This window comes from Aspergillus pseudoviridinutans (genome assembly GCF_018340605.1).
Source record: "Aspergillus pseudoviridinutans IFM 55266 DNA, scaffold_4, whole genome shotgun sequence".
Classification (NCBI taxonomy): Eukaryota; Fungi; Ascomycota; class Eurotiomycetes; order Eurotiales; family Aspergillaceae; genus Aspergillus; species Aspergillus pseudoviridinutans.
The window spans coordinates 4,291,481-4,311,549 of record NW_025091284.1 but is presented as its reverse complement, the minus strand read 5'-3'; the positions used below and the strand labels follow the sequence as shown (position 1 = coordinate 4,311,549).

Below are 20,069 nucleotides of genomic sequence, written 5' to 3'. Positions count from 1 at the left end.
CATCATTCAGAAGACTTGCAAATATGTATATTTCCCGATAAATGTACATACATACAAGATGCCATTCCCGCCTATTCACAAGAGACAATAAATGGGCCGGCTGAGCTACCCAACCATGGTATGTTCTGTGACCCGGCGCTGAAAGAACAAGGAGTAGAGAAAAGTAACGGGGGTACTCGAAGCCAGCAAACTCTATGAGCAGATGTCGATACATGATACACGAATGTGCCCTAACGGAGCCAAGATAGACAAGACAAATCGCCTAGTAGATTAAAAAAGGGTTCAGAAGAGAAAGTTTTGGAGAAAGGGGGTGGTATGGCAATGGAGTTCGGAGAATCAGACAAAGGTATAAGATTATATGCATGCTAGGCGGCATAGTAGAGGGGGGTGTCGAGGGGCCCGAACGCCGAGGGAAGAGTAGAAGGGTTGTGCAAGAGGATTAACAGTCATCATGTTGAATGAAATAGGAGGCCTAATAAGGAGGGCGTCCAATTCCTCCAGTCGCCCTCCTTCTGCCACCGTGCGTGCTTCTGGCTCTCCGGCCAGGGGCATTGGTACCACCGTGCCGCAACTCGGCATCCATCGGCGACAGAAATCCGTTGATGAGGTTCTGCACGTCACGACGCAAGGCAGCGTCTGCAGGACCTCCGTCAGCCACATAGGAAGCTTTCTCAGAATTAGCTGCGGCCGCAAGACCAGTGCTGGAACGGCTCTTGTGTCTGCTCAGGGTTCTCTCGTTATCCCCAGAGAATGCCCCTTGGTTCCCGTTGGTGAAAACCTGACGGGGCCCGGGAGCGGTCGAGGGTCGCTCGCCATTCGCGAATGAACGCTGAGCGCCGTTTGAAAGCCCTCCGGGGAGACTTATAGATGGCGGGATCGGCGGCACCGGAGGAATGCCATCAGACTGCAAGTTGTACGACAATGAAGATTGTCGAGGCTGGCCGCCGTTAACAGCAATGGAAGAGGCTTTGGGGGTTTCCATGCCGTCTCCGTTGGTGGACAATCGACCATCCCGAATGGACTGTGGTCTGATTGAGTTGCCATCCGGATCATATTCAGACAACGAAAAGCCACTGACCATGCTCTCACTACTCGAGGAGACAATACTGCCATTTGAAGCACCCAGCCGCCCGCGGAGTGGGCTCAACCGGCGAGCATTACCCTCCACATTCACAGAAAGAGCCCGCCTCAGTTCGTTGACGCGCACTGGTGACTCTCTGCCCGAGCCGTTGACAGGTGTACCCTGCGAGTCAGGTATGCTCGTGCGTCGGAGATGTTGTAGACCTGCTGCAGCACCGAAGGCGCCCTGATGCGCCGACGTAGCAATGGAATGAGAGCTATTACCGGCGCCATTCAGGGTGGCGTAGTTACGCAACCCTAGTGTACCATGTCTTGATCCGTTGATAGACATGGCCTCTGCTTTCTCCTTCTCAGCGGCCGCTAGACAAGCCTCTCTGGACCATGGTGAAAGCATTTGCTCTTTGACAGATGACGGCAAATTGCACTTGAAAGAATTAGCTGTCGCGGCTCCATGTCCCAGGAGGGGAAGAGCATAGTTGTGTCCGGGTGATGCCGGAGGGCTGTGAGCGGGTGAGGTCATGGAGGAATTATAAACCTCCTCAATTCTGTTGACAAGTTCCTCAATACCGGCCTTGAAAGGGATGAGCTGGCCTTGCACCACGGCATCGCCGTTGCATTGAGACTTCTCACTCGATTCGATGATATCGTCGATACGAATGGCAGGTATACGCACCCTGTCGAGCCAAAGGCCATTTTGCTTCCGCCTGTCAATCTCTATCCTAATCGTATTGCTAACTCTGTAGCTCTCCAACTCAAACTTTTCGCACATCGCCCACAGATATGCATGGACCAAGCTTCCGATGTTGACCTTGGCAGTTGGAGAACGCAAGGACTGCACAGATTCCAAATCCTCTTGAAGCTTTAGGACCATGGGCAGCCCAAATCTGACGGCATTGACCCCGAGTCGTTCCACAAGGCTTGTGAGAAGGAGATGAAGTAGGAGAATCTCGGACTCATCTGTAGGGCAGTCGAGCGCAATATCGTATATGGTCAAGTGGAACAGTCGGAGGAAGTTCAACTGAGCCGCTATGATGACTTTCTCCCTCTGACTCACGTTAAAGGGTCGCTTGTCAGCCTTCTCAGTGACTTCCGGCGATTCACGTCTTGGGAGGGTGCCTGTTCCCTTCACTGGCCCGGATCTAGCCCTGATATCGTCCTGAGTCGTTTCCAACGTCAACCATGTGAGGAAGGCATCGATATACGCGAGGCGAATCTCCCTGTCAGGTTCACGCAAAAGCCACTGTGTTCCTTCCCAGGCATGTATGCCCACAGGGTTCCGAGTCTCCACGCCAGCGGCTGTATGTCTGTTCGAATTGGCTACTGAGAGAATATCCTTGATCGCCTTAAGCGCTGTCACTTTTGCAATAGGCAGCGAGAAGGCCGCCGCATTCACCTCTCCAGAGAACCCAGCTGAATTAGTACTACCCTCCGTATTATCTGACTGATTCGCTAAGGCCGCGGCAGGTGAGAGTTTATTGTCGATGGATGGCTTCACGTGAGTCAGGATCGTCCTGACCATATCGACAACCTGATCACCGTAGTAAATATGTGTCGTGAGGTCTCCGATAGTCCTCTGAAGTAGCGCAAGCGCCTCCAATTTCTCAGCGGACAAAACCACGTTGTGATCGTTCGACTTCTCGTCCAGTCCTTCTTCCGCAGACTTCGCGCTGGCTGGGTGCGATAAGAGGGTCGACATGAATTGCATCAGACCCAACAGAATGTCAATAACACTAAGACCTATCATGTTTACAGGGGATTTGAGCAACCAGTCGATCAAGTATATCAGGGCGTACGAGCGTCGCAGGGTCTCTTCTGTGGGCTGGCCCTCGAGCAACATCTCCATTGCCGAAACCAAGATGATGAAACGGACTTGAACGGGACACCACTTGGCGACGAGTTCTACTAAAGACGTAGCCCAGCCGCCCGTCGAATCCATATGCATAGGTCTATTGCCACCTTCGGATAATGGGCCGTTGCTCAGGATGAATTGTAGCACCACTTTCGTAGCGACGCGGATCTGACCACGGCTGCTCCCGGTCACGACTATGCGTTCCAAGCAACGGAGAGCAAGCAAACGCATGTCCATGTCCGCCTGCCTGTCAACGTCGGCCGCAGACTGTGACGCCAATGCAGGATCTGCATCCACCGCGTCAACTGTCTGCACGGTTGCAGTACTGACCCGCCGTCGTCGACCAAGCGCCGGCTCGTTCTTCTCCGACTCGTGCAGCCGGAGCTCGAGGGACAGCAGCAGGCTCTCGTCACCATTGTAAAGACATTCCAGAATGACCGGGAGAAGGATCCTCAGTGAATCTCCGCCATCCGCTGCGAGACCTGCTTCGGAACTAACCACACCTTTGATCGCTCGCAATCCCGCGGTCCTCCAACGTATTACCATCGGACCAGTCGGTACAGTCTTCAATTGAGAAACGGACTTGGACTGGCCTGCGAAATCTGCATACGTCCGCACGACTTCCCGGTATTGACTGACAAAATCCTGTTCAGCAGATAGCGCGGCCATATCCTGATGCTGACAGAACGTCTCGAACGTTGATATCGACTCTTCAACCATGGAAAGATCTCCAGAGCGTAGGACGGTTTCGAGGACGGTCATCACAGATCGGGCATAAATAGGAAGATCGCGGGGGACTTTCTCGATGAGCGCCGTGAGGATTTGGAGCGTTACCTGTACATTCCTATGTAGAATACCAAAATCAGTCAGGGGAAATTGCGACCGCGATGGTTGATAACTGTTAGCAAGCCCGCTTTAGACTCACCCTAACTTGTTCCGCCAGACATCCCGAGCTGCCCTTTTCTCCAGAAAGGCGCCGACCTTGGTCAGCTTGCTCCGGCGTGTGCTCACATAGTATAGTAGATAAGAGAGTTCACTAGAATTTGGTTTCACATCCTGGACTCCTTTCTGATATTGTGGGTAGCATTTGAGGACCAAGACCTGGTGTTTAGGCCGACATGACTGGCGCACGCTCTCCATTGAAAGAGATGGCTGCAGAATTGAATTATGAGGTACTTGTATGGCAATAAGAGGGAGCGGTTGACCGGTGGTCAACAACGCCGTACGCGATCTGAAGGAGCGAAAAGAGTGGCCACTACCTAGAGACGGAAGTTCAAAGTAGAGCTGGATAAGTAATGTGCTGTCTTTTATGTCATGGATATGCAAGTCGGCCGATCAGGGGTGGACGAGGTCGCTGCACTGCTCTCCGCACAAGCTTACAGAAACCAGTGGGAAGATTGGCAGAAGGGCCGGAGCAGAGAAAAGGAGAACCGGTCGGTATAAACACCAAACGCGGGGTTAATCCATCGGAGTGTATATTCAAGAATTTTGCTTGTGCCTGGGAGCCCGTCTGCACAAGAGATGATGAGAGGAGTGCGAGATCCGAGTGTTGGAGAATGACGCAGGAGGAGTGAGATTTGGTCTTGGGTGTTTTTCCAGGTTACTTTTTGAGAGGTACAGTACCGTTGGGTCGCGCACGGAGTTAAGGCTGGGGAAAGCTGGGAATCTTCGCCGTTGGCCGCACCAGCCTCGCGCAGGGTGTGCAATCAAGATCAATCGAGGTGAGGTAAGGGGTCACAAAATTAGTTGAATGTACTGGGATGAGAATAGAATTACGTCCTTGTTAATAATACCTTTTCGCAGTTAATGGCATGCTTTCACCAGGACTGAGCTGATCAGACACGGCCGTGGACTACGTAGCTATCGATGACTGGCTGGTTTGGATAAGAATAAAGACACTATGCCATTCTGGAGACATCGTACAATCCAAAGATTCAACTGTAGCCATGTTCTTTCTCAACTACGTATCTACCTTTCAAGGAGTAAAAGTATTTTTGAGTGTTTGTCGCAATCTGTACCAGAACCAATATGCTTGGTCTAGATATAAAGGACGGGGATGGACACCAACAATTGAGCCGAGTCCCGCAACAGCCCCCACATTTGGACCAAGATGAAACGGGATAGCATTGCGATCCATTTGACAAGCAAAATCCTCGGAAAATATGAAGCTTTTGGAGCTTTCTCGCCCCAATCTTCCTTGTAATCAGTATGAAGGACAATTGGGGGAATGCCTCGGTCACACATGATCGTTCGTGTTTAAGAACATACATCATCTGCATCTTGCATGAACCTCACGATCATACTGCGGTTGTGGTCCCGAGAATGGAAGGGGAGCCCGGTACCCCACTGTAGATCCTGTGTCTACAATAAAATCGCAAGGTTGTGCCCTAGGTTTACTCCGAGGGAACACGACAAAGAGCGCTGAGCATGCTGCGACACTGCCGTGAGGGCTGTCGGACGGAAGAATCATTTATCGATTGGCGCAAGCCCATCATGTCTTTGAAGCGGTATTCTCCTTGTCTTGCTGTGTCCCTTGGTCTCCTTCGTTATGCCCCGTGTCTCCCGCCTCTACGTTCTGTCCACCTTGCGCATCCTCAAGACCGGTCCCCGCTAAAGCTTCGATGACTTGAGGGCGAATGATGTCGCGACGGAAGGCCTCTTCTTGTAGAAGTCGTAATGCTCGTAAAGTCGCGCCAGGATGCGTCAGAAATTGCGCGTATTCGGGTGTTTTCCAGTAAGAGTAGAGGTAGGCAAGGTACGCTGCGAAGGCCTGCGCTTCAGGGTCTGAGGCCTCGGTGCCGGTGTTACCGTCGTCGCCAGATTTGGAGATTCCCAGGAGGTTCGGATAAGTCACCGCCAGGTGGGAAAGATAGTAGGGGTTTGCGAGTGAAGACACGAACTCTAGTTCAAGGGTAAAGCGAGGATTTGTGAGAGAGGGCGACGCACGTTGCTGGGGTTGAACCGGAGGCTGCTGGTCCATCGTCAAGGAGGAATTGGATCACTGCCGTAGAAATAAAGGTCGATTGAATCTAAATGGTTCAAGGAGATTCTAAGTAGAAAGCGAGAAGGTCGGGTAGACTCTTGTCCTGAAGCTGGAGCATGAGGAAGTGAGAAGGTGCAAGAACTGTTGGACTTGCCAAGATCTCAGAGAACTGATGACGCGCCTCGCCAAAAAGGGGAAAGATACAGTGGCCCACACAAGCTTGATATCAACCTGCTTTGTCCCACACACTTCCAAACCACAACAGAAACATACTATGACAGAAAAACACTTCGAATAATCAACTCTAGAGGCCCCAACTCCAACATACCTGTGCACGGGTTTTCCTCTGTGATCTTAGCATGGTCAAGGGAGGAGGGAGGAGCCGAGACAGCAACAAGCTCAAAAAGCCATTACTCCGTGTGCCTGCTGAACATTCATACCCCAAAAGCAATCTAACTAAATAAACGAGTTACTGCTTTTCCTTTTGCACAATCAAGGTCAAAAGTGTGATGGATTTCCTCTTGATACAATCTATGACTAGCTCAATATCTCTCTTCTTCAGCCGAAGGCCAGATTCAAAGGCCCACAGGCACAATGCGACCGCAAATCATCAAGTACAATTTGGTTCGAGCTTACACAATACAGGGATAGCCTTTGTTCCAGATCGTCGCTCATGATCGCCCTGGATCTAAGCTCGCATGCGTCGGGAATATCTGGAAATATTAAGTACCGCGAGCCATGAGAGAGTTGGCCTTCACATCTCTAATTCGACCTTGAGACCCTAAAACTCCTCGTGAGAATACTACTCGCTTAAAGATTGCCATTTTGCAGCCTGGAGAGCTTCACATGTGTCCATGTCGGATTCCCTTTCAAAGCTGAGATTGAGGGCCCCGAGCGCCCAATGGCAGCTTCCGTTGGCAGAAACAAATACGGAGTTTCTATTACCGATGGATTGTCTTTTTGCCTAACTTGCTGTGGAAGCTATTAGTGTGACCGAATAGCAGGGAACTAGCACAGCATACTGATTAGTCTTGGAGCTTGAGAACTCAGTTTATTCCGTCTGGACCGGCTTAAGGGCGACCAGAAAGGGCGACATCAGTCCGTAGTCACCAACGGTCTTTGAGACTGATCTCAATGGAACATCGCCCCCCTCTTGTCCAGCAGTGCGAGAACTATGCTCGGCGTTGTACATGACCCCATTGCCTTGTCGCCTGGTTATCGGCGTTCTGGCTTTTCGATTCTGTGACTCAACCGCGCCAAAATCTATCCACAACTTAGTCTTGGATACGAGCAGAGCCACATATCGACGATACCATGCGTATAGTTTCCCAGCTTGTAATCAAACCACTCATCGTTCTCACCATTGTCGCTCTTGAGGACCTCCACGTGCTCTTGGCATCTCAGCCATCGCCAAGACGCTTTCTCCGCCGGATTGGCTTGGCAACAGGGACTGCAGCTTGCGCCCCTGTTACCCAAGCTTCTCAGACTGCGCACGTGTGGGGGAAGCTCGTTTCGTATTTGTCGTTGATGGACAGTGTCGGTATTGCAAGGATGCCTCGTTATCTGCCAAGCAAATCGGGCCTTGGCTCAATCCCTTGACCTTTCTGATTCCCAGTCTGATATGGTGCCACCCAAAAGCACTCGTGCACGATCTTTGACAACCGAGTGATCTGTACCAGTTCCTGTCGATGGGAAATGCTGTGCGCCTCTTATGTATAATGGAAGGGTTTGTCCTTGGCTCCCTGGATAAGGTTGTATTATAACTTATAAAGGGAGCGATATCCTCGACGGTTGAATCTGTTCTCTCAAAGTTCAATCCTTATCTCTTTTACGACTTTGTCAGAATGAGGTTCCTTTGGGTATCCGGAGTGTCCCTTCTTGCCTCGTGCGCCCATGCTCAGACATTTCAACGCTTGGGTGGTTGTCCTACTCTGGGCTGTGTCTTCCCTCCGGATCAGTATGTTTTGACTAAGCATATCGCTTGCCATTGCCTATAAGTGGTGCGGGAATCTAGAGCTGATCACCTGTTTCTCCGTAGGGCGGATTTCCTTCCAGGCCAGTATTTCGACATCCGACTGGAGGTTCATTCTCCCGTCAACGGCTCTGAGGCTCGCGCGGGTGTACCCGACCCCGACTTCAAGTTCACTATCGCCAAGAAGGGTAAAAAACCAGTCCCAGTATCAAAGTACTTTGACATCAAAGAGCCCGAGCTCGAAAGATGGAACTTCACATGGTATGAAGGTATAGTCGCCACTAGCTGTTGACATAATAGCACACCTGCTGATCATAGCTAGACCTGTTTGCTCAAGACGCGAACACGCCTTCGCTTGTCAATGTGACGTCCAAGGCCTACAGAAGAGTTGCACTCTATGAGCCTGGAGAGTACGAGGCTACCTTGACCTACTACGGAAACCAGACAACCACTGCCAACTGGCTTGTCCGGGACCTTTCCAAGAAGCGGCGGGCCAAGAACGTCATCCTTTTCATTGGCGATGGGATGACCACCAACATGATCACTGCTGCTCGCCTCATCGCTCACCGCAGTATCAACGGCAAGTACATGACCAAGATGCAGTTGGATAAATTCCCCGTTCTGGGCCACCAGATGACACACTCGATGGATTCATTCATCACCGATTCTGCCAACTCTGCGACTGCTCTGTACGCTGGGCACAAGACTACTGTCAATGCTCTGAATGTTTACGTCGACTCGTCTAAGGATCCCTTTGACGACCCGAAGTTCGAAAACATTGCTGAGATTTTCCGTCGTCGGTACCCGGGCGCTGGTATCGGAATTGTCTCGACTGCCTTCCTGGCTGACGCGACTCCGGCCGCCCTGGCCGCTCACACCCGTAATCGGGGGGAATATGAGCACGTCATCGACGCTTACTATGAGGGTCTGACCAAGTACGAGTGGACTAGCTTGGAGGGTCCTGATGTCATCTTCGGCGCCGGTGCAGAGAACTTCCTCAAGAGCAAGGACGCTTCGCGGGACTACTACGGCCTGTTCGCGGAGAAGGGCTACAGTATCAGCTGGAACAATACCGCCCTCCATGCCGCTCCCAATGACACCAAGGCTCTGGGTGTGTTCCAGACCTCCAACCTGGCCACCTGGCTCGACCGCAACGTCTACCAATCCAATCTCCAGAACAAGACCAACTACCCGGACGGCTCCGGTCGCGATGCCGAGGATCTGCCTGGCCTGAAGGACATGACCCTCAAGGCAATTGACGTGCTGAATGCCCGTCACAGGAAAGACGGCTGGTTCCTCATGTCCGAGGCCGCCAGCATCGACAAGCAGATGCACACTCTGGATTATGATCGGTCTCTGGGTGAGCTCCTGGAGCTGGATGATACCGTTCGCGCGACCATTGAGAAGCTCAAGGCTCTGGGTCAGTTGGACGACACCCTGATCATCGTGACGGCTGATCACGGACACGGATTCGACGTTACTGGCTCCGTTGACACCGAGTACCTCAACGCCCACAATGAGGACCGTAAGAAGCGCCGGGCCATTGGAGTCTACGAGCAATCCGGTCTGTCCCAGTACACCGTTGCCGGAGCCAACACCCTTCGGTATTCCGAGGGCGTTCACTTCCCCGCTCGCTGGGATCCCAGATACACTCTGCACTCGGGAACGGTAGCCTTCCCCGATCGCCGGGAGAACTACCAGGTCCACAAGACCGGCCCTCGCACCCCTGCCACCGGCTCCAAGACCAACTACTACGCCAACTACAAGGATGCCGTGACCGGGTTCCTGGTCAACGGTACCCTGCCAGTGGACGCCAACCAGGGCGTGCACTCGCTGACGGATGTGCCTGTGTTCGCGCAGGGACCATGCCAGGAACTGTTTGGCGGAGTGTACAATTCTATTGATATCTTTTTCAACATGGCCGAGTGCTTTGGATTGGCGCAGACCAAGAAACCCAAGGGCAAATAAGTGCCCGGGTTGAGCTTAAACTACTCTGACTTACTTCTTTATCTTCTAAGGAGAGATTGGGCTTCTTCAGATGTATTTATTTTGGTGTATATTGACTTGACCTGGAGCTCTGACACTCTTCGTCGGGTGTAGACTGCTATCTCACATTCAGACGGGATAGAAGAGAAAATGATGTAAAGATGAATACCAAACCCTGATATTTGACAAGTTCCTCTTGAGTATTCCTATTTTTTAATTCCAGGATGGTTTTCCCTGGAAAGCCGTTCCTGACGTATGAGCAACACGATAGGAATGGATCCTTGCATCAGCGCAGGGTCGAAAATCGGGACCGTTACTGCGTAATTCCCAAAACATTCCATGTCAGTTACTAGGTACCTTAGAGTAAACTATCTACCCCTCGGTACAGATTGTAGGAAGTTTATCGCTATCAAGTCAGCTCCGATGACGGAGTACCGTGGCACCTGGTACGTAGGAGGATAAGGGTCACACCCCTGGATTGGTTGTCCACATGCCTTGGTCCTGAGCGCGTGGCATTCCTGGTGGAAGGCGGCCGGCGATGGAGTTGCTGGTATGTAGCTCACGCCAACTTTTCTTTGCTTTCTCTATCAATTCTACAGGTTTATGTTGAGCGAAATATTTTGAAGATGTCATGGAACGATGATTATGAACACTGGGTGATTGACTTCTGCAGTATGGTCGACTAAATGACTAGTGAGGGGACTAATACTCTGGGGTACGCCAGAGTGGAGTCAAGTCAGGAGGAGTACGTAGGAGTAGCTAAGTTGACATTGCATGAGGGCATAGTTAGAGAAATGGTAATAAGGGAGTAGATACGGAGTAGATATTCAATGATGAAGCAGATATAAGGTAGAATATTATTTACTACAGAGGTTCGATAACTCTAGCTATCTAGCATCTACCGGATACCTCTCTTTGGATCATAATGTGAATGGAATCCCGCCGTCGATCCGCGGTTAATCGCTGTTGTCCCTTATCTCCAAGTTGAGTCTCCTAGTCCCTCTTTTGTCATACAGTGTCTTATTCAGGCGTTATTGCATTGATTCATCTGACAGAACATGTTCTGACTGTTATTTCTTAATTTTTCTTCAACAGGTCATTCAATTCCCCTCTTTGTACTGATTATCATTGCAATCATTATCATTCATCTTTTGCTCTGGTCCGCACGGGTCTCACCCGCCCACTTTCCCGTCCTTTTCCTCCCCCCCCTTAACTAACGACGATCAATGAGCACGTCGTCTTCTCTACTTTTGCCCAATAATTATTGTCAAGTGATATTCTCCCTTTCTCCTTTTGTGTCTTAGTCACGCTCTTTTTTGCCCGTTCCTCCAGCCAGTCGGTTACCTTAGTTGTTGATAATTTTAAACCGCAGACCAGGGGCATATTCCCTTAGTCAACCGCCTTCACCTTCTTCTTTCTTCTATTTCCTCCTTTTCTTCCCCAGTCCAAACACTTCTTTCTCCTGCTCTTGCTAAATTCTCCGAATCTGCTCTTTCTACCGGAGAGTTCAGAAAAAGCAAAGGATCTCCTACCGTCCTACGTACGCAGCGCAGACTAACAACACTTTATCCTGTCCCCATTCATCTACCAACGCCCCTCTTTCCGTCCCTCCCAATCAAACTACGTATCGACCTATTCCTCCTCCATCAACTTCAACCCCCTGACCGTCCTCTGGCGGATACCAACATCGTTGTTTCAGCAAACCCTGGGCGCTGGGACACCCCAGTCTTTACGCGCGCTCTCAATCGTTTGATCGACCTTAATCTTCTCCCTAAATCCTGTTTTATGAACACGGACTTGAGCTCCCCAATCATCTCGTTTATCTCTATCTTTCCTCGACCTTGATTGCGTGTGCTGCAAAGATGAACGCCCATCAGCATCCTCCAACCCTGTCATATCCTCATCCACCTGGCGTTTCGCTAGGTCCAGCAGGTGCGTCGGTCTTTACTTTCTTGATTATCGCAAAATCCTGGTCCTTTTTCGGTCATCGGTGATCCATTGCGTTTCTCTGTTGTTTCATATCTGGCGGGGCCTGTTGATGGCTCCAGAGCTCTGTCCTTCCATTATTCTCTATATCTAGACGTTGCGTTTCCTGCCTTTTTTTGGGTCTATTGTCCTCCCAACGATTTGTCTTACTGACGGTAATCTCTGTGAACTAGACGGTCAGATTTCACCTCGCCTGGCTGTCAACCTAGGTTCCAATAACCCTTTCAGAAACCGCGCCTTGTCTCCTGCCGGTTCTGCTACATCTGGATCCCGACCGCCGCGACCGACCTCTACGAACCCTTTCCTCGACGATACCGATAGCCTATCTTCTCCTCGGTCGGCTCCGGTGGGAACTCTGTTCTCACCTGTGGATCAGCAGGACATGACCTCCAACACACGGGAGCTCTTCGTATGTTTATGTTATTCTCTTGGTGGTTTCTCTGGATCTGTCTAACCATTCGTGCTCCTTGACCTGCAGGAGAACCTCAGTCTCAACTCTCAACCCCAGAGCAACGGTCACCGACCAGCTCCACCCCCTCCTGACAGCGGCTTTTCAGCAGCATCGTCAAACTCCCGTACACCTGGCCCGCCGAAGGAGCGTTCAGACCGGGGAACGAAGGATCCCTTCGACATATTCGCCGATCCGCCCAATTCGACAAAGACGACGAGTCGCTCGGGTCAGAGGCGAGATAGGGAACGTGAAAGACGGCCCCGGCGCAACTCAGAGTCCTCGATCATGGACCGACCGAAGCCTATGGATTCTGATGAAGAGAAGCGTCGGCGAGAGAGACGGCGACGTGAGCGGGAAGCTCGTCATCGCGATGGAAAACCTCGGTCTAAGAGGACCAACTACCAGCTGGATATTATCGATAAACTGGACGTGACCAGTATTTACGGCACAGGGAGTAAGCTATGCCCACTGAACTGAATTCGAATTAAAAGGACGGAGAACGTGATACTAATACGTCCACTACTAGTGTTCCATCACGATGGACCTTTCGATGCCTGCAATCCTCACCGCAACCGCAAAGGATCGCGCACCGCTCCCATGCAGGCCTTCCCCAAAGACTCTCCCAACATGGCGCTGGGAGGTTCTGGGCCCGTCAACAAGAATATTAACCTTGACCAATTTCATGGTACGATGGAGGAAGGGTTCAATGATTACGGCTCGACGGGTGCTGCAAAAAGCGGGGAGGCCGTCAGCTTCGACCCGAAATCACGCATTGAACCTATCCATGGAGCAGAAAGTATGGGCCTTGGTACAAGCACTTTCCTTGAGGGAGCGCCAGCAAGTCGTGCTGCAATGCAGCGTCGCGCGAGCGAGAATGAGAACCAGTTTTCCCAGAATGGAGGCCTTCAGCGAAAAAAGAGTCTTGCTCAAAGATTACGAGGCATCAACAAGCCGCAAGGTGGACGGATGGCGTCCCCCGAAGCCTCCTATAATGCTCCACTCAGCTCCAGCCACTCTGGGTCGCTTCGTGCGAATGAGAAGAACCCATTCTTCCAAGATTATGATGACGCTTGGGAGAAGAAAGGCGCTCGGATCAACACCGCCGAGGAATCGCGCTCAGGCATTGAAGGTGGCCGTGCACGGTCTTCCAGCAGCCCCAAACAGAGCACGAACCTGGAACGAAAATTCACTAATGAACGCTCGAATACCGGGGTTGAAGATGGGAAGAGCGGCGGCGGCGGAGGCTTCATCAACAGAATGAAGAGTTTGCGGAAGCCCCGGCCCGAGCGGCGGGTCAGCAATGACTGAGTTGTCTTACCTCGAACCGCCTCCTCGAAAAATTTGCCTTGATCTGCTTTAGTTTCAGGGGCTGTGTCGATCCGACGAATCCGATCGGGAAGCAATGGATTGAAGGGCGCCTGGACGCGTATGTGCCGGACTCGCCGGGATGTTCTCCATACCGATACTATTTATAGTAAGCGAGTATCATAAGCTCTTACTTGCCGTGATGCCGATGATATTCGGACATGTTTGTACCGCATTGTAGCGGGGACGCCGCTTGGCGTGTTGACATGCCATGACATTTACACCTCTGAACATTATGCTGAGGCTTTCTACCACCAGTATGGAGATACGATCTGTACAAGCTTGTGAACAGTGAGCTGGACATTCTGCACAGTAGAAGCCTGCGTGGGGTGCAAAAGGATTGGCGTTTGTTGGGATTGGGGTCCGGATATGCGTTGCCCGGACAGGTTCTCACCTTTCTGTTTCACGCACAAACTCCTTCACGTGTATCGTTCTATCACGAGGGTCATGCCATTTCACTAGATCAATCATACATCATACAGCGTACATTGATACGTACTTTGTCTGTATTCATGTCACTACTTTGTTCTGCAAGATCAACATACTATAGGCGTTGTACTCGTTATCACCCAGATTTAAATAGACCCCTGAAATAACCTAGACAGAGACAAAAATCTTATTTCTATATCAGATTTTGATAACCAAGTATTGAAAATATACACGGAACAAAACGCCCACACCGGAACCATTCCATAACCAACCCAATCCTGTTGAAAATAAAGCCCATGCGTATCCAGCTTCAGACGACAAATAGAGCCATGTGACTTGCCGAAGAAGCATGAGCGAAGCGAAGCGAGCATTATGCAATGTGGTGATCGTGAGGGATAATGAAAATAAATGAAATCGAAGTGAGGAAGAGACATGATCGTCATGAGTATGAGCATAAGCACGAGCACGATTAGCTATCCCCATGCCTACGCCTATGTCTACGCCCTTGTGGCTTGACTTGCGCGGAGAGCGTATGGGTTTGGAGCGGGGATACCAGCTCGCCGCTTGGACTGGGGTTTGGGTCTGGAGAGTGTGTATCTATTTCGTACGGGTTAGATCACTGCAACTGTTGAAGAATGAGGAGGTGCAGCCGCGGGGAAAAGGACTTACTTGGCGAATGCCCTCGAGAGGGCCTTCTTGCAGCTGATCTTCTGGCTGCCGATGAAGGACTCGACCGTTACGGCGATGGCGCGGTCGATGTCCTGGGCGGAGCAGTACTCGGACAGGCGCATCTTGCAGAAGGCTTCGGCGATACGCATGATGGCTTCCAGGTGACGGACCTGGTTGTGGTTAGCACGATAGGCGGAAAGAAGGCACGTTAAAAACCACTTACAGTGATGGGGTAGGCACCAGTGGCCAGAGACTCGCGTCTCATGTCGGCGAAGAGCCGCGCGACCTTGTCCTGATCGATCTGGTAGAGCTTTGGGTGGCATCTCTCGCGCGCGTACAGGATGTACTTCCGCAGGAGCTCCTGGGGAATCTCGCCCTCCTTCTCTTCTTCTGCCTTGCGTTGGGCTGCCTCACGCTTGGCAATCTCTTCGGGAGTGGGTGGCAGGCGGTTGCCGTGCTTATCCAGGCGATAACCTTCCTCATCGATCCGGTTGCCCTCCGAATCGATCAAGTTGCCATCCTGGTCCCGGAGAGGCCGGGTGGGGTTGGCTCGGTGGTGAGACTCGACGACGAAGTTGGCCAGACGCTCGTCTTCATTTGGGTCGACCATGTCCCGCACGACGCAGAGAATATCGAAACGCGAAAGAATGGGCTCTGTGAGCTCGACGTTCTGGGAGAACGGAATTGTGCTGTTGTAGCGTCCACCGACAGGGTTGGCGGCTGCCACCACAGCACAGCGGGCTTGCAAAGTGGTAACGATACCGGCCTTGGAGATAGAAATTGTCTGCTGTTCCATGGCTTCGTGGATCGAAGTCCGGTCCTGGTCGTTCATCTTATCGAACTCATCGATCAGGCATGTGCCCCGATCCGCAAGCACCAGAGCTCCTCCTTCCAGGGTCCATTCACTGGTCAAAGGATCGCGACGCACGCTGGCTGTAAGACCGACAGCACTGGCACCTTGGCCAGTAGCAAAGACCGCTCGGTGGGCAGTCTTTTCAACGTACTTCAGCACCTGCGATTTAGCTGTACCGGGGTCACCAAGAAGGAGCACGTTGATGTCTCCACGGATGGCCATCTTGCCTTGGGCCTCCTTGCTCACGCCACCAAAAAGTGAAAGAGCAACAGCGGTCTTCACGTCCTGATGCCCATAAATGCTAGGCGCGATAGATCGCACGATCTTATCAACAATATCGGGGTCCCTGGACAAGGCACGAATCTCGCGCTCATCTTCTTCGGTTAAGTGGAAACCAGCCAGCTGGTCGTGCGACTTCACGATATGGTTCGCCTCGATGATCGTGGCGAAGACAGGAAAGCCGTTCTTGTTGTTAAGCTGAGCGTCGTAGCTGTTCCGGTAGATACCAGTCACCTCGATCTCGTCACCTGGTTTGGCAGAATCGATGAGATCTGCAAGTAAGACGACTTCACGCTGACGCGGCAGTCGTCCGGCGGGCACAGAGCCTGGGGATTCTTGCAACGTGAGCTTTTGGTAGTTCCGGTACACAGTCTTTTCTGAGTTGATGGTAAACGGCCCCTTCGACTGGCAGTTTTGACAGTAGGAGATCTTGACCTCCGCGCTCGCCTCTTGCTGGAAAGGTCCCAGTGTGATATTACACTTCTGGCAAATGAACATGACATATTTCAATTGCGGGAAGACGCCGGACCGGCGGGTGACAACGCCACTGACACGAACAAGGCAGTTCAGATGTTGCTGGCGCAGCTGCCGTAAGGTGTAGACGATCGGAAGATCCGAGATTCGGACGTGGATCTCCTTGTGGATATCCTGATATTGAGGGTAGTGGAAGAGTGTGACATCAAGAGCAACTTGGTCAAAGACCTTGAGGACCTCGGTTGGTTCGTTCGCAAGGAAGTAAGAAAGAGCGGCCTTTGTGGAACTCAAGTGAACATAGGAGACCTCAAGTGATGCAGAGTTCACCTCACCAAGAGTTTTGATCTTGTATCCGTAGACTGACTGACCGGCTTGATCGGTGAACTCTGTGAGGAAAGCTTTGAATTCTCGATAGATCGAGCGCAGAACTTGTGGCTGCAGCACCCAATCAGTGATGTTGGCCGCCTTTACATCAGCTAACTCCTCCAGGGAGAGCTCTTCCATGGCGTCGTCGCCCATTTCGATGTCCTCACGGTCCTCATCGTAGTGGTGTCTTCGCCGCCGAGGCTGGCGAGTAAGGTCCATATCACCTTCATCATCATCTTGCAAGAAAGCCGCGGGCATGCGGCGGCGACGCTCGAGCTCGCGATCTCTTCGGTTCAGGCGAGCTTCCAGCTGCCGACGAGTTGCAATGTCAAGTTCTTCATGGTCTCCATCATCGTCGATGTATTCGCCTTGATAGCGGTCGTTTTCAGCGTCTCGATAATCTCTCTCGAAGTTGTCCCCGAACAGGTCGATCCCATCTTCATCCTCAGCCATCTCATCAATATCGTCAATGTCCCCCAGCAGCTMTGCTTCTTCATCCCTTTCGTTGTCATCGTCATCAAAGGGGAGCATAGGGGGAGAGGAGGGAGGAGCTAGAAAAAATCAGCCATCTACACATCCACTGCTGATTTTCAATGCGATGAAATCTTACGACTTGAGGGAGGAGCAACGGATGACACTTCGTCATCAGGCTCTCTGGATCTTTTACGTCGGTTCAATCTTCCCAAGCCGCGATTGGCAGCAGATGTGCTGGGTCGTAGTGGTGAACTGCATCATGGAAACGATTAGACCTCTGAAAGAAAAGCAAAAGCCGAGTGCTCTTCAGCCAACTAGGCTAATGAGCAGGCTAAAGTACATACCTCATTTTGTGTAATATTCAGCCTGGCGCTCAAATATTAATGAAACAGACTGAATTGGCTATGTCCACAGAAGTTGCTGGGATGACAGACACTTCCTTACAGTGGTGGGAGAGGAGCAAAGGGAGAAAGAATCCTTGGCGGTGTCGGTGCTGTTGCGCGGTAAACGACGCGTCAAGGCGCGACTCCCACGCGTCAGATTCAATTAAGTCCTACTTAGGTAATTCTCTTGCCTCATTCGGACGTCGCCGCTTTAAGGCATAGTGTAAGCGAACGGTGATGCTTGGCTGCACTTCGTACCACCAGTACATAACCAACAAAACATGGAGAAGCAGATGTGTTTTATCGACCATATCCACAGCTGACAATCTCCCGGGTCTTTGCTTCCACGTAGTCAAAGCCATCCGCGAAATCCTGAGCTTCTTGGAGAGTACAAGCAGTAGAGGTTGGTGCAAACAGAACAAACATATTATTCACCCGCGTCGCGTCGGATCTTGATCGGGACTTGGTCGCATACTCTACTCCATCCAACCTAACACATTGCTTGATATACCTATTGTCCTGTTTCAGTGACCATTTAGCTTAGTACCAAGACCGACAGCGACAATGAGCTCATCTGAACCGGTTGAGCCGTCAGCCGCCACCGACCAGCAGACCAACTGGCAAGATGCAGGCAAGCGGAGAGAGAGCTTCAGCTCTCAAAACTCGCAAACCGCTAAAGAGTAAGGAGCCTACTTCTGAATCATATGACGGTTTTTGATAGAAAGCCGAGGACTATTCCGCGGTGCCCTAACACTTAATATCATCTAGATTCATCGAATCCCAAATGCGTCTCGAGGCCGACGCCCGCGAGATCCTACCATATGTGAGTCGGTCTCCCCAATGCGACAACGAGCAATCCTCATCTGACGCCATCTAGTCCTTTGATTCTTGCACACAAGCTCTAGGACCCCTCCGACAGATCCTGTTTGCCTGTCTCACATGCAATCCTCCCTCCGATAAGCCAGATGCACCGCACACTTCCGCAGGCATCTGCTATTCCTGCTCTATCGCGTGCCACGGCGAACATACACTAGTCGAGCTATTTAGTAAAAGAAACTTTGTCTGCGACTGTGGGACGACGCGCGTGTCATCTGGCCTACCCTGCACGCTTCGCAATGACCCCAAGACCGGTGCAAAGGGAGTTCGGGCCCAGGAGCCAGCGCCGGAGAACAAATACAACCACAATTTTCAGAACAGGTTTTGCGGCTGTGGCGAGGACTACAATGCCTTCGAAGAAAAAGGAACAATGTTTCAATGTCTTGGGCTGGGTACAGTCGAAACCGGTGGCTGTGGTGAGGATTGGTGGCATCCGGAGTGCCTGATCGGTTTACCAAGGAACTGGTATAAGAAAGCAAAAGTTAAGACGGTGGATGTCGAAGCCGCGAAGCAGAATAATGAGGCGGATGACAATGACGATGAGGATACGCCTCTGCCCCCGGGATTCCCGGCTGAAGATGACTTCGAAACATTCTTGTGTTACAAGTGTGTCGAATCAAATCCGTGGTTGAAGCGATACGCAGGAACTCCAGGGTTCCTTCCAGCAGTCTACAAGGAGGGCGGACTGTCAAAGGGCTCCGAAGAGCAGCATACAGGAGCAGAGCCTTCGGATGCGTCTTCCGATCCGTTGACCAACACCAAGAAACGCAAGGCGGACGACGATGACACGACAGAGGCAAAGGAGACAACCGAGCCAGCTGCAAAGCGGACAAAGTCAGAGATCGATGGCGAACAAATCCCCACAGAATCAGAGCCAGCGACTACCCAACCCGCACCCCCCAAACCCAAGCACGAGTCCCTGCCTAACCCACCCCCATCCGGAACATTTTCCCTCTTCCTCAAAGAAAACTTCCGCGAGCACTTCTGCCGCTGCCCAGAATGTTACCCCAACCTTGCCAAGTACACCCAACTCCGCGAAGAGGAGGAAACATACGAGCCCCCTCTCTCGGAGGATGGCGAAGCCAATGGCGGAGGCAGCAACGGAACAGGCAGTCTCTACGACCGCGGCGAGGCAGCCCTGAGTAACATCGACCGTGTCCGGGCTATTGAGGGTGCGATGGTGTACAACCACCTCCGTGATAAAGTAAAGGAGTTCCTGAAGCCCTTTGCGGAGTCCGGGACGGCGGTCAGCGCGGAGGATATTAAAGCCTACTTTGAGAAGTTGCGTGGTGATGAGAAGCCAATCAAGGATGCTGCTGCTGGTCAGGCCTCCGCTTCTTCTGGGAATGGCGGTAACGAGAAGGACGAGGGAGGAGATGGTCGGAAAGAACAAAGTGGTATGTTCCGTTCGGGAATGTCTATTGCCTCAGGCCATGTTGCTGACTCCTAGCAGGTTACTGAGATTACGTCGGCTTTCCGGCTCGGATTTGACATTAAATTGTATTTTACGACACGCGATAATGAAATGGATATAGGAATGGGAATCGGTAATGGTACTGGGCTTTCATGAGGCGCTTATGGGATGGAAGGGATG

The 20,069-nt window shown here is 51.7% G+C and overlaps 6 protein-coding genes across 6 annotated transcripts; 3 read left to right on the top strand and 3 right to left on the bottom strand.

Annotated features, from left to right (window-relative positions):
* Positions 1–472: 472 nt before the first annotated feature.
* On the bottom strand, positions 473–4,069 carry Asppvi_006920 (uncharacterized protein; the record flags this gene model as incomplete). Its single annotated transcript, XM_043302815.1, has 2 exons — positions 473–3,773; positions 3,855–4,069. The coding sequence occupies 2 exons, from the start codon at positions 4,067–4,069 to the stop codon at positions 473–475; spliced, it is 3,516 nt and encodes a 1,171-aa protein (XP_043158750.1).
* A 1,351-nt stretch (positions 4,070–5,420) lies between these two features.
* Asppvi_006919 (mediator of RNA polymerase II transcription subunit 31) lies at positions 5,421–5,909 on the bottom strand (the record flags this gene model as incomplete). Its single annotated transcript, XM_043302814.1, has 1 exon — positions 5,421–5,909. One exon carries the CDS (start codon positions 5,907–5,909, stop codon positions 5,421–5,423), a length of 489 nt encoding a protein of 162 aa, XP_043158749.1.
* A 1,847-nt stretch (positions 5,910–7,756) lies between these two features.
* Asppvi_006918 (alkaline phosphatase) lies at positions 7,757–9,852 on the top strand (the record flags this gene model as incomplete). The annotated part of the gene is made up of 3 exons (XM_043302813.1): positions 7,757–7,869; positions 7,951–8,153; positions 8,207–9,852. 3 exons carry the CDS (start codon positions 7,757–7,759, stop codon positions 9,850–9,852), a joined length of 1,962 nt encoding a protein of 653 aa, XP_043158748.1.
* A 1,880-nt stretch (positions 9,853–11,732) lies between these two features.
* Positions 11,733–13,615, top strand: Asppvi_006917 (uncharacterized protein; the record flags this gene model as incomplete). Its single annotated transcript, XM_043302812.1, has 4 exons — positions 11,733–11,802; positions 12,030–12,265; positions 12,335–12,761; positions 12,834–13,615. The coding sequence occupies 4 exons, from the start codon at positions 11,733–11,735 to the stop codon at positions 13,613–13,615; spliced, it is 1,515 nt and encodes a 504-aa protein (XP_043158747.1).
* Positions 13,616–14,598: 983 nt separating this feature from the next.
* Asppvi_006916 (MCM DNA helicase complex subunit MCM2) lies at positions 14,599–17,565 on the bottom strand (the record flags this gene model as incomplete). The annotated part of the gene is made up of 5 exons (XM_043302811.1): positions 14,599–14,683; positions 14,771–14,940; positions 14,994–17,293; positions 17,353–17,468; positions 17,561–17,565. The coding sequence occupies 5 exons, from the start codon at positions 17,563–17,565 to the stop codon at positions 14,599–14,601; spliced, it is 2,676 nt and encodes an 891-aa protein (XP_043158746.1).
* A 598-nt stretch (positions 17,566–18,163) lies between these two features.
* Asppvi_006915 (putative metaphase-anaphase transition protein (Mlo2)) lies at positions 18,164–19,925 on the top strand (the record flags this gene model as incomplete). Its single annotated transcript, XM_043302810.1, has 3 exons — positions 18,164–18,279; positions 18,368–18,422; positions 18,477–19,925. The coding sequence occupies 3 exons, from the start codon at positions 18,164–18,166 to the stop codon at positions 19,923–19,925; spliced, it is 1,620 nt and encodes a 539-aa protein (XP_043158745.1).
* Between the last annotated feature and the right edge of the window lie 144 nt (positions 19,926–20,069).